The 12,345-nt window shown below is 52.0% G+C and overlaps 1 protein-coding gene across 1 annotated transcript in view; it reads left to right on the forward strand.

The window, feature by feature from the left end:
* Nucleotides 1-217: 217 nt before the first annotated feature.
* The window catches only part of LOC309643615 (uncharacterized protein), a 313,524-nt gene continuing 301,396 nt past the window's right edge, over nt 218-12,345 (forward strand). The window contains exons 1-2 of the mRNA XM_082426443.1: nt 218-1,280; nt 5,348-6,788. Coding sequence (XP_082282569.1) covers nt 262-1,245 — 984 coding nt within the window. The 5' untranslated portion in view covers nt 218-261 and the 3' untranslated portion in view covers nt 1,246-1,280; nt 5,348-6,788. The remainder of the gene's footprint in view (nt 1,281-5,347; nt 6,789-12,345) is intronic.

The raw sequence follows: 12,345 nt of genomic DNA on the forward strand, positions 1-12,345 counted from the left end.
ATTGCTGCCGCACCAAACTAGGGTCTCCACAGCCTTAGACAGCATGGGAGGTGGGGGACCTGTGGGTGCTATTGACAGAGGACAGCTCAGAGGGGGAAGGGGAATTGCTCACTCTCATAACCAAACTCAGAAAGGGCAGGGTCAGAGGGCCTCCGGGAACCCCGGATCTAGGGACTCAGATGCCTACACGAGTCCCTCTCTCATTTCTTACCAACAGTCGCTGAGTCCTCTGCCTGCCGGTTTCACTTCCAGGTCCCACAGATGGGCCTTCTCCACATGGCAGGGTTCATGGGCTTAATGTCTGGGCCACCCAAAAGGAAAGGGAGCCTTCCCTGCCCCTCCCACCGACAGGTGGATCCTGGGGACGGGCTCTGGGTGGGTCGGCACTGCAGGGAGCAGGCCCTGTTACCAGCAGAAGCAGGAGAGGCGTTGGAGACCTGGGGCCTGGAGCCGCCCTCGTTCAGGTCTCTAGAGGCGACAGGGCACAGGTATCTGGGTGCCTCGAGGGGGGACTGGGAGGTCTGTGCAGCAGAGACACAATTCCTTCCAGTTGGGATGTTCACTGAATGGCAGCCTGGTGCAGAGGGAAGGACAGATCGGGGAGCAGCTACTAGGTGGGTCACCCCAGGCAGGAGCCTTCGTGTGTGTCTGTTGCTGGCATTAGGTGGCCTCTCTCACCCCGTGACCTCTCTCACTTTTAGACTTGCTGAAAGGGAGAGAGAAGCAACCCCACTCCCTTGGCCTTGTCATTCCTCTCAGGAGTACCTGCAGGAGTTGCCATGGCGACGGGATCCCGCAGCCCTGCTCTTCTGGGCCCCGGGCTTATTAGCTCCTCGCCGTCTCTTAACCACGAGTTCTGGGGCCCAGAGAGTTTGTCAGAAAAGGGTAATTGCTGCCAAAGTTCAGGATTCCTGGTCCCAGAGGCGGCCTGATGCTGGCCCGTCCCAGGGGATGGAGGTTACCGGGATCAGTGCCATTGCTCAGGCCCTCAGCTCACGGCATCACCTTGCAGGGCGGGTGCAGCAAGGGCCTGACAGGCTCCCGGCTTCCCGCGGGCGCTGTTCCCGCCGCCCGGGCATGCGGAGTCGGGGGGGCTGTGCACCAGGAGTGGGATCGTTCCTATTCTTCTTCCTCAGAGCTTACGCGGCACATCCCCAGCCTTGGATTCTCAAAACAGCAGTGCGAGGTAAATACTGTTATCCTCATTTTACAGGTGAGGAAACAGGTGAAGACAGGTTTAAGTGACATACCCAAGGTCGCCCTGCATGTGAGCAGCAGAGGTGAGAATGGGACCTCTGGGTATTTTCCATCCAGATCCATCCCTCTTTCCATTATGTTCCTCGTCCTCCCCCGCCCCCAGTCCTCACGACCGCACTTGGGCTTATCTAAGTGACACTTGCAGACCAGATCTAACCTCAAGGAGCAAAAATGGGCTTTCGATGCAGCTTTCTATGAAATATTTAGGTATTTTGCTTCTGATGGGAAGAAAGGACAGCTATGTTTCTTGGTGCTCAGTTAGTATCGTCAGACCCGTGGGAGGGGAATTCTGGGGGGAATTCTGGATGGTGATGAAGTGGTCCAGGAAACAGAGGTAGGTGACGGGGTTGTGCTATGAAGATGCTCAGAACAGGAGCTGGGAGCTGCAGGGGGCTCGGAGCTGGTGGGGGGGGGGGGTGGGCGCCCGGATCTGTGTGGGGTTGTTTGTCTGGTTTAGAAGGTCAAGGCTGAGGCTTCCGCCTAAGGTGTATTATAATTCTACACTCTACGTAGTGGGTAGAATCTTTTTTCAGTTAATAGATTAAGCAAAGTCACCTGTTGGGTCTTGGGGCCGTGCTGATTTGGACTTGGAATTGATCTCTTATTATCACCTGGTCCTGGGTTAATGTCTGTGGGAAATACGGAGCTGAACATGATGTGACTTTGGCCTCAGACAGCTTACACTCGAGGAGAAGAGGTGCCTTAGGAAATGATTTCCTGGGGTGGGCACACATAAGAACAAAGGTCTTAACTTGGAGATCTGCTGATCCCTGGGGTGGCATGGCTGGGCTTCAGGGGGTCCAAGAAATCCCTGAAGTTGCATGCAAAATTGTGCAGTGTGTATGAGACTGTGTTGGGGGGGTGGGGGAGGATGCCCGTGGCTTTCTCTGGATTCTCAAAAATCCAGAAAGGTTAAGAGACACTGAATAAGAACCTTTTTGAGGGTGACATAAGTGGCTGGATTCAAGACACGAAGCTCATTATAAATTATGTTCTGTAGAGTCTGTGCACAGCGCTGAGACTGTGCGAAGAAAGACAGCCGCAGCAGTCAGTGGACTTGAACTCAATTCCACAGGCCAGGTTAGCGTCACACACAGACAACCACACACCTGTGCCCGGTGACCTGTCCCCCTGCCCGGTCGGAGAGACCCCATCCCCCCACCTACTGTGGGAAGAGGTCTGGGAAGCAGGGTGCAGGCCCGCGCACAAGTATTGTTCTGGTTACAGCGCAAGCAGCGCCATCTTTCTCAGCACCGCTGCCCTGCCACAGAGAACAGCCTTCTCTTGCCTCAGCTGGCTCAGCTCAAGGAAACAAAAAGAACTCAGAAGGCAACAGATCTGGGGCCGGAAACGGTTGCTTTTTACGCTTGTTAAGCGTCTAGTGAGATTCAGAATAAAACCCACCACTGTGAAAGAAACTATGAAGTAAAAGGAGCTTTTGTTACCCTGGGTTCTGCCTTGTTCGAGACACTTACCTTTCCATTGTGAACCATAAACCTCCTGCGTGCCATGGCACCGGGAAACGCCCGGCAATGAGTTGTTGATTTCTCCTCCTGGACCATCTGGGCCGCCAAGCCGGGACCTGTAGGAATGTTTACGTGGTGGAAACGGAACAGAGGAACGGGCTGAAACTTTTTCAACAGTTTTATGCATGTATGGCAATTACTTCTGCAGGAAGAAGGAAGATTCACTACGTCTAGAAATGCAGAGCCTTGCGAATACCGTGCCGTAAAGCTCAGCGACCGGAGCACGGCCCGGCTTGAGGCGGGTAACTCTGCTTTCCAGAGCCCAGGCACGCCATCTGCTACCAGATTCGGAAAAGGGGGTCCACCTCCCCTGGAAGCCGTGGGGCATGGCACCGGGTCCCTGGGGAAATGAGACAGAGTGTGGGGAAGGAGGGAGGCGTCCTCAGTTGCCAGGGTGCTGGTCTTGGGAACTTCCCACCGCAGTGGATTAGATGGGGACCAGCCTCTCTCTCACTGAAGTCCTGGGCGCATGCCCTCTTTCCCAGTACATGACCTGTCAGGCCTTCTGGCAGGTGAATCCTTACTGCCTTGAAGGAAAAGAGAAGCTCTTGTCGGAGACATAGGGGAAAGGGACTGACAAACATTTATTGAGCCCCTACTATGTGCCAGTCAAACTTTTAGGCACTTGACATAAGAACTTAAATTCCTCTGGGAAGTGGAGATTTTCATCCTTATTTATAGATGGAAAATGGAGTATCAGCGAGACTGAGGGCTCCCCCATAGACGTTCAGGTCATTAAGTGACAGAGCCCAAAAGCTAACTTTTTTTTGCCATATGGTGTTCTAATATTTTGGAAATTTAACTACTCTGCAGCTGCAAATTTGTAATCACTTCAGGCACTGGAAAGGGTCTGAGGGATCACCCAATTCAGCCATCTTCTTAGCGTGGGGATCCCTTAGAGTTAACGGAGCAGCCTCTGCTGACGTGTTTCCCCGGCTCCATCACTGGTTAGACTGGGTCACTGGAAAATTCACCAGGTCTGCTACCCTCCTGGGGTCCATGGCTGAAGTGCTAGAACCCGAGGGAACCAGCAGTAATAAATGCAAGGTCGGCTCGGTGACTCGGCTCTGGGGGCTTTTAGGTCAAGAGGATCCTGTGTTGGGACAGGGCTGGGCCCAGGTCTCATTCACAGGAGACACGGAAGTTTGCTGAGTAGAGTAGCTGCTCAACAAATCCTCCCTGATGGAATCATACGAGGAAGTGGAAGACACACGGCAAGTGAGAATGAAATGCAGTCATTCCCCCCAGACCCCAGAAACAAGCTTTCCAGCAGGAGCTGTCTGCAGAACTCTGCGGCGAGCTGCCAGAAGTCCCAGCTGAGAAGCAGCCCCCAAACCACTGTGTCTCTGAGGCCCCTCTGAGGGGAAAAGGAGGAAAGCAACCCTGTCTAGCTGCAACGTCTTTCTCCCCACGGAGGCCCTGTGATCAGCCCGGCGACCTTGCTCCAAGCCCAGCAGTGAGCTGGGGCTATAATGTCATGAAACTCATTTCCATCTGTCAACTTCTTTAATTAGGTGGGGAGTTTCATCAACAGTCTGTGGACCTAGAGAGTACCCAATCCATCATGTTTCAAACTTGGAGTAAACCAAAATAAAAATATGCCAACTTGCAAGCTGATAGACCAACCCAGCCTGGATGCTTTAAAATCATTGCGACTGAACGAGGAGTCTGAGTAATAACCTGTGCACCGCGTGCCAGAGCTGGTGTGATGTGCTCACGGCGCTTTATTTCTATCCAGGCTTCGGAGGGCCAGCGTCAAATCCTGCCATCTGCACGAAATGCTACCAGCCTCAAGAGTCCTTTATTTCCAAACTCCTAAAATGCTAACACACATTAGTAGAGCACTTTTTAGTTTATAAAATGCTTTTATGGACATCCTCTTGTTTAATTTATGACTTACAACCTCTCTGTAACTCGTAACCTCTCTATAAAAATTATCCTCACTTTATGTAGAGGGCGGGCAAGAGTTAGAGAGGTAAAATGCATTTCCCAAGGTCACACAGGTGGTAATTGGCCAATAAATCCTTGCGTTTGGGTCTTCTCACTTTAGATCCTAACACTATACCTCTAGAGCAATGCTGGCCGGTGTTATCGTGAATGTTAGTTGAATACCTCTAGTGATGGGGAGCTCACTCTCAGAGAATCTCATTGCGCTGTTGAACAGCTCTGATTGAAAGTGGAGGCAAATCTGTCTCCATGCAAAACCCACTCATGGGACCTGCAGGAGCAACGCAGGGCTTGTCTGTTCTCCCACAGACAGCCTTACAGCCCCACCGTGAACGGCACCTCAGACTACAGCGTGCGGCTCATCCTTCCTCGTCTTGCTAGAAAAAAGAAAGGATTTTATCAAGGGTTTTGCTCAAACAAGCTAAACTCTGTCCATAACACATTTCTAAGGTGAGCTGGGCAACATGGGCATCACTGATCAAACCCACACACCATCTGCCTGATCCCCATTGATAGATTTCTGCCAGCAATTGACGTCGAGCTAACGGGGCTGCAGTTTCTGAATTTTTACCTGCCCGCACTTTTGGAAGTTATTCTCCATTTTTTTCTTACCTCAGGTGGCTCTGAAAGCCCTGGCAATTTCCTTCAGCCTTTTGGAGTGTAACCTGCGTGAGCCTAGAAACCGCCCTTGAACCATCTGGCTCTCATGTATTCTCTCCTGTCTTGCCGTGGATCTCGACCCCGACTTCTGTCTGTCTACCTTTGCTGCTGTAGAGACGGTTCTCACTGGAGAAGTTGTAAACTGGAAAAGTTGGACCTTGAACCCAGACCTCTCTGACTTGGGTTCCATTGTTCTTGCCCTGTGCCATGTGCATGACCTCTGAGCTCCCACTTCCCCACTCAGCTACCCACCCCTGGGTGAAGAAAGCCCCATCTTCATTTTATAGACAGTTGACAGTGAGTCCCACACTGGGCCATGAGCATTGAACTTGGTGGGCTTTGCTCTAAGAAAATCTGTGCCCCAGGCCCCCCCTCCAGCGATGCCTGAATGAATAGGCTTGCAAACTTAGGGTTAAAGTTTGTGACTCTAACCTTATGGTTAGCCCTAAAGGACCTGAGGCTTGGTAAGTCAGGAAGGCTTCCTGGAGCAGGTGATGTTTGGGGCAAATTGTAACTTGCTGACCAGGATCCATCCAGGCTAATGGCCACCCAGCTACAAACCTTAATGTCAGGTACATCACCCGTGCTCAAAAAACTGGATTGATGGGCAGCAAAGATTTGGGTCTAAGATGGTTTTCTCTTTCTTAAAATGGGAGAATAAACAATGGAATCTCCCTTAGTCACTGTATCTGGTTGCTGTGAACTTAGGTAAAGAAATAAATCTCTAAGCTGTGAATTTAGATAAAGAAATACATCTCAAATGTCTAGGCTACAGGTTCTATTTTGTAAAATTCCATCTTTTCTTTATACTTGTCACCACTTGTGATGAAGCCAGGATTTCATATTTCTTTTGATCTAGTCAATGCTGGAGTCAGGCCTGAGCTGAGACCTCAACCACTGCCCTGTGTGGAACCGCAGGGGCTGGGCTTAGCTTTCAAGTAGGCAACTTGCTGGAGAGGAATTCCTTCCATTTATGATGCCAGGCTCGGGGGCCTGGGATAATCCTGTCTAGCTTTCAAGGCCCAGGTCGGGTCCCCCCGTCCAGTAAGCCCCCAGCAATCGCTGGAGCCGCCCTCAGTCCTGTGCTACACGGGTGCTGCCCTCGGCCTGCAGTGGCCTCCCCTCGCCTCTTTGTCTTGTTCTCCAGAACTGAGGTCATGCTTTACATCCTCCTGGGAGCTTTTATGGACACCCACCCCCGCCGACTGGGTTTAGGGCCCTGCTCCTCACCTTTGTCCAACTTGTTTTTGTTGCAGGGACCCTGGTTATCAACTGTCTGTCCCCCACTAACTGGGGCCTCCTCAGCAGCAGGACGTGGGCCTGACTCTCCCTGGGCCTCCAGCACACGGCATCGCGTGGGAACGGCTGCTGTGCCTCGAGGTCTCTGGCTGTGCTCAGGTCAGTGGTCAGCTGCTTTCTGGCTGTCCCCTGTGTCGGTCTGCACCCACAGCTGGATCCCAGGGCCTCAGGGACCAGTCGGAGGGCTCTCAGCATCCCTCCTGCCCTCGGCCCAGAGCTGGGTACCAGGAGGAGCTCATTTCTTAGACTGAATATTTCGAGTCTGGAAACGTATACCTTCACCTCTGCCTTTTTTCATTCTTTTTCAAAATCGGTATTTAGACTAGCTTCGGGCCCCAGGTAAAACCTGCCAGGTTTCTCCTGATCTGAGCCTGCTGTCTTATGTTTAAACTCAACAGGAGAGCCGGGCAATGAATTGGTTGCTCCTAATTCACTCATGAAGTGATGCGATAATTATGTCTCTCAAGGTCCCCAGCAACCTCGGCACGTCTGGGGGCTGCGGGAACGGGGGGTGGTGAGCGCAGGTGGGCTCAGAGCTGCCTCTGCTGAGCAGTAAGGGGGCAAATATCTTAAATACGTTCTGTCCGAGGATTTGATCAGTCACAGGCTAGGGTTGGAAGGGGCCTTTGTCATCCAGCATTCTCTCTCCAAGCAGATTTCCTGAAAAACAGCGTGGTCAGCCCCAGGGGAACATATGTGCAGGGGCCGGGCCACAAAGCCTTCATTCTGAGCAACGCCTCCCTTTTCTGGAGTGCACGCCTGTCTCCCAGTGACTTCTCCTCGCCTGCCAGCTCTGCCCTCCAGGGTGACACAGGGCAGGTGCTTTCCTTGTGCTCGGAGGACTGGTCTTTAGATGCTTGGACACATTTCCCTGGGAACCTTCTTGGCTCCTAATGCATAGAACAAGGGATGGTCCTGAGAGCCTCGGCAGGTCAGGCGCTGGAGGGACAGATAGACCCCCCCCTGGCTTAGAAGAGCCGCGGGGGCAGGCAGCCAGCTGAACTGCACGTCGGGGGAAGCAGGTTCCTCAATGGAGGGGACGCTGAGCCGCGTTCCCTCCGCTGCGGCCCCACAGTCCTGCTGTCCCCCTGAGCACTGTGTAGGGGGCACCCTCACCCTCGCCCCGCCCTCTCGTCTCAGGGGTTCCGACACCACGTGGGGCTGCCTGCTGGGCCTGGACCACAGGGAGGGGGCAGCCCTGTCCGTCTGCTCTGCCGCAGGGCTCTGTGCTCTGTGACGTGCTCCCCGCTATCCCCGCTGCCTGGGCTCTCGCTGCATCCCAGGCCCTGGTCGGCTTGGTGGGTGCGTTCTCACTGAGAGGGCGGGGTCGTCACTCACCTGCCCTTTGGTCCCCACCGCCACTTCTCAGGCCCTTGTAGGGAGCAGCTCCCAGACCGTATCCACCATCCATTTCTGATTGCGGATGCTGGGCTGTTATTTAGTTATCTTTTTAAACGACCCGTATCAGGATTCTGCCTTCTGCTGTACGTCATCACAAAGGTCTCCCCGGTCTTACAGAAGACGTGCATCACACTTTATTCTGAAGTTAACATGACCTGTATTATTATACTTGAATAGATGTTACATTTAACACTTTAAGTGCTTCCTATGTTTTAGGCAGGGTTTCAAATACCCATTTAACTCTCACCACAACCCTATGACACAGGTGCCGTTATTATTCCATTGCACTGATGGAGAGGTTGAGGCACAGGGCCTTTAAGTAACGTGCCTCAGGTCACACAGCTAGGGAGTGGTGAAACTGAGATCCAGACCGGGCAGGCTGGTTCCTGAGTTTGAGAGCCTAACCTTTACTTTCTAGCCATCCAAGGCAGCAAGGATGTTTGTCTGTTTTATCCATTCCAGTACCTAAAACAGTATCTAGTTCATCATAGATATTCAATGAATATTTGTTGAATGGGCAACTAGATGACTGAATAAATGAACAATTGGTGTCTCCAACGTGGGGACTTTCACAGGAAGTGTTCAGCTTCTGTTTAGATCATTGGTTCTCGAACTTCAGGTGCATCAGAATCCCCTGGAGGGCCTGGTGAAAGCCAGAAGGCCGCCCCACTCCTCAGAAGCTCGATCCAGTAGGTCAGCCCTGAGATTTGCATTTCTGAAAGTTGCCAGGTACTGCTGATGCTACACGTGGGGGGACCCCACTTTGAGAAGCACTGGCCTAGAGTAAAATCCCATCACACTTTTGCAGCAGCAATGGTGCTGACAGGAGCTGGAGCTTCGGTAAGAAGGCAGGAGCCAGTTACCCAGGGCCCTCTGGTCGCCCACACTCAGGACGGAGGTTCACCCCAGACTCAGACTTTCCTGTTTGTTCAGCATGAGGCTGGCCACAGGCCTGCCTCTTTCCAGCAGCCTCAGCTGGTCTGAATCGTTTCAGCACCAAGTCTCAACCGGGACACCAGATGCAGAGTGGAGATTAGTTTATAACAGTAGCTGCCATTTACAAATCACCTGCTATACGCTAGGCATGGACACACACATACACTCACATACATACTCATACGCACACACATACACACATATGTCTGCATTTTTGCTGTGACAGCATATAAGTGGCTCTAAAAATCCTTGGGTTCTTCAAAATTGCATAATAAAGATTATCAGCCTTATGGGAAAATAAGCTTAAAGGCAGAGTACTCAAAACCTACAGTGACCGAAAAACTGAAGAAACCATAAGAATGAGTAATCAAAGCACCAGCAGAGTATTTAGCTAGAACTTCACTGGTATTTGCACCCAGCAACAGAAGCAACCTGTTCTTTGCAGCCTTAAACTTGGGGCATGTGCATTCTCCATCGAGACTAGGTTGTGGAGACCCTTTTTTATCCAAATTAAACATCTACTCCAGGTGTAGCTTTCTTCGTTAATCCACTGTTTTAATAGAGGGATTTGGCTCCGCTCACAGCCTCACCAGATAGCTTAACCTCTTGGAAAGCTTAGCTGTTCTAGTAGCTTCTAGGCCAACCACTTTGCGGTAAAGAAAGGCACTTCTGCAAATTGTTGGCTTTCATCCGCCGGCCTGCATGTGTTGCTGTGGCCTTCTCTTTAACTGTGAGAAAGTTCGCCCGCGTCGCTTCAACACTGTGATGCACCGAAAACAAATCTCACGAAGCAACACGACCTCCTGCGTTGTAACAGTTGGGACTGGTTCCTGGCAGAATTGGATCTGAACCCAGAGCTGGCTGACTGCAAAGTCTGCACTTTCTCTGTTCTGCTGCCTTTATTAATGCTGATGCAAAGGCAAGGCCAGCGCGCGCTGCTGTGGCTGCAGGGCCACGCCTCTGCCTTGACGGGCTCTTGAGGGCCCGGCTTGTGTGCTGCCCTCAGGGCCTTGCCCAGCGCGGTGCTCAGTCTGGCTTTTATGAATGGAATCATATTGGGGTCGGTAGTAGCAAAAAGAGTCCAACGTGGAAGAGACTCCTCTGGTGAACAAATGTCATGTTTTCATTACCTAGGTTAGCAGGTTGGGGGGGTTTAGGGGAGAGACATGTTTGACACTGTGTCTGTGGCAGTGGGGAGAGTTCTGGAAATGGCCTCGGTGTTCACGGCCCAGGACAGTTTGCCAAGGGGGCCAGCACCCAGGTGGTGAGGAGCTGGGGCAGAGGCGCTTCCTGGGCTGTGGCCACGCTGCACGATTCCTGGAAGGTGTGTCGTCTTGTGACACGGCGTGTGCACGTGTGTAGGAGAGTGACCGTGAGGGCCCTGGGACCAGGCCATGGTGGAGACGACAGTCTGACCAAGGGTGTCTGGAGGCAGGTCACCACCACGGCCACACCTCTGAGGGCTGCAGAAGGGGCAGCTGTGGCCCATGTGGCCCCAAGGGCAGGATGCCGGCCCTGCCCGGGGTGGGGGGGAGCATCGATGACGTGACCTGAGCGCCCAGTCTGGCCCTGTTCTGAAGTTGTCTGGGACTTTCACTCCGTTAATCAGTGCCATGTCTTCTTTGCCCTGTGATCTGAAGCAGTCAGTGGTTGAGAGTCAGACAGGGTCCAGCCCACAGCCCCACAGACACTCATTTGCTGTGTGACCCCGGGCTCCCCGGGCCTCAGATCTCCCGTTTGTAAAATGAGGGTAGTAATTGACTTAGCGGGGTCCTTGGAGCCTCAAATGAGGTAAGGAATTCTAGAAGGTTGCTGAGCACGTGTTCCAACCTCGTGGGAGGCATAAAGGGGTAGATCACAACATCGGGCTCCCGGAAGCTTCTATCTGAGGTGCAGGAGACACTCTGAAAGCAGAAAATCATCCCGCACACATTGCGTTGGTTTGTCTCTTTCCTGGAATTCGTGCTCAACAACTGCTTGTTTTTGGTGGGATGGCCGGGCAGGATGAATGTTTGGGTGTCCTCCTCTCAACCTCTAGACATGAAACCTGTTGGAAAAATGGAGGAATGATTCTTCTCAAGTTTCAACCTTTTCTTTATTCTCATCTGTGTGCCAGATGTAGGTTCAAAAAGTAAAACCAAAATGCTCTCCAGGTATCTGGACAGTGGGTGTTTATTTTAGCCCATGCTCCCCCTTCCTCATCCTCTTCAGATGGATGAAGTTGAAGAGGAAAAAGACAGGAAGCTTTTCCAGCTGGCAACCTGGGACGAGCTCCCCCAGAGAATGGGATGCATTTAGAGTTTTTAGCAAGGCTGGGCAGGATTACTGACAGGAAGGGTGCCCATCTGCAGAGCTGGCAGGTGTCTCTTCAGAATGGAGGGTGGCCAATGACATGTCTCTCAAATGCTTGCCTGTCAGCCCTGCCGAGGTGAGCATCTTTAGCTCCTGGATGAATCGCCTCACTGTGGCGGTACCAGCCAAGCACACCCGACGTCATTGACGGGAGCCTTATTTGGCTTTAATGGCGATGAATTTCTGGCTGAGAAAAGCACACGCCTGTCCCAGGATGTGACATTCATTTTGCTGCATGCAGCCCACACACCTGTGCCTGCAGACAGAGCCCAGCAGGCCGCGCAGGTAGAGGTTGACAAGCAGCGAGGCTGGGTCCCTCTGGTTTGTCCTGTTCTCTCCTCCCTGCTGCTGGGTCTCTGTCCCCACCACCCCGATTTTTGGTGCATCTGCAAGTGTCTAAAGGTTCGGTTGCTGAGGGGGTCACCCCCAGCCAGCACTTCCAGAACATTATCATTGCTGAAGCCGCTGGGCCCCAACACAGGGCCAGAGACGCCTGCTTGTTCTGTCTTCAGTGACTGGAGGTGATTCTGGATTTATTCTCTGACATGAATTTAGTGATTGTAAATGTCACAGCCTCACACTGTTTTTAAATATGTTCATGACGTCAGAGTCAATGGGAATTTGAATTTCAAGAGCTTGTTATTTCTCTTCCTGTTATTTCCAGGAAGAGAAAAAAAACCATACAGATGTGATAACATCTGGGTTTCCATGGTGCCCGAATCAGTCATGCTGGGCGAGAACTCTTCTCTAGCACCCACTCCCCTTTCCTGTTGAGGGGCAGGTTTTATCTGGTAAAGGGGACACAAGTTTTGAGTTCTTGCCTCTCCATTTGGCCTAAGTATAGAGATCGTCCCTTATAAAAAAAGATCGTCCGTTATAAAAAAAACAAGCTTTGCTGATAATCGAGTCTGTTAACATCATACATAAAATATCTTGGTTCTTCATCCAAATGAGTCTAGCCTTCATG

This window comes from Balaenoptera physalus, assembly GCF_965194825.1.
Source record: "Balaenoptera physalus genome assembly, chromosome: 15".
NCBI classification, from domain to species: Eukaryota; Metazoa; Chordata; class Mammalia; order Artiodactyla; family Balaenopteridae; genus Balaenoptera; species Balaenoptera physalus.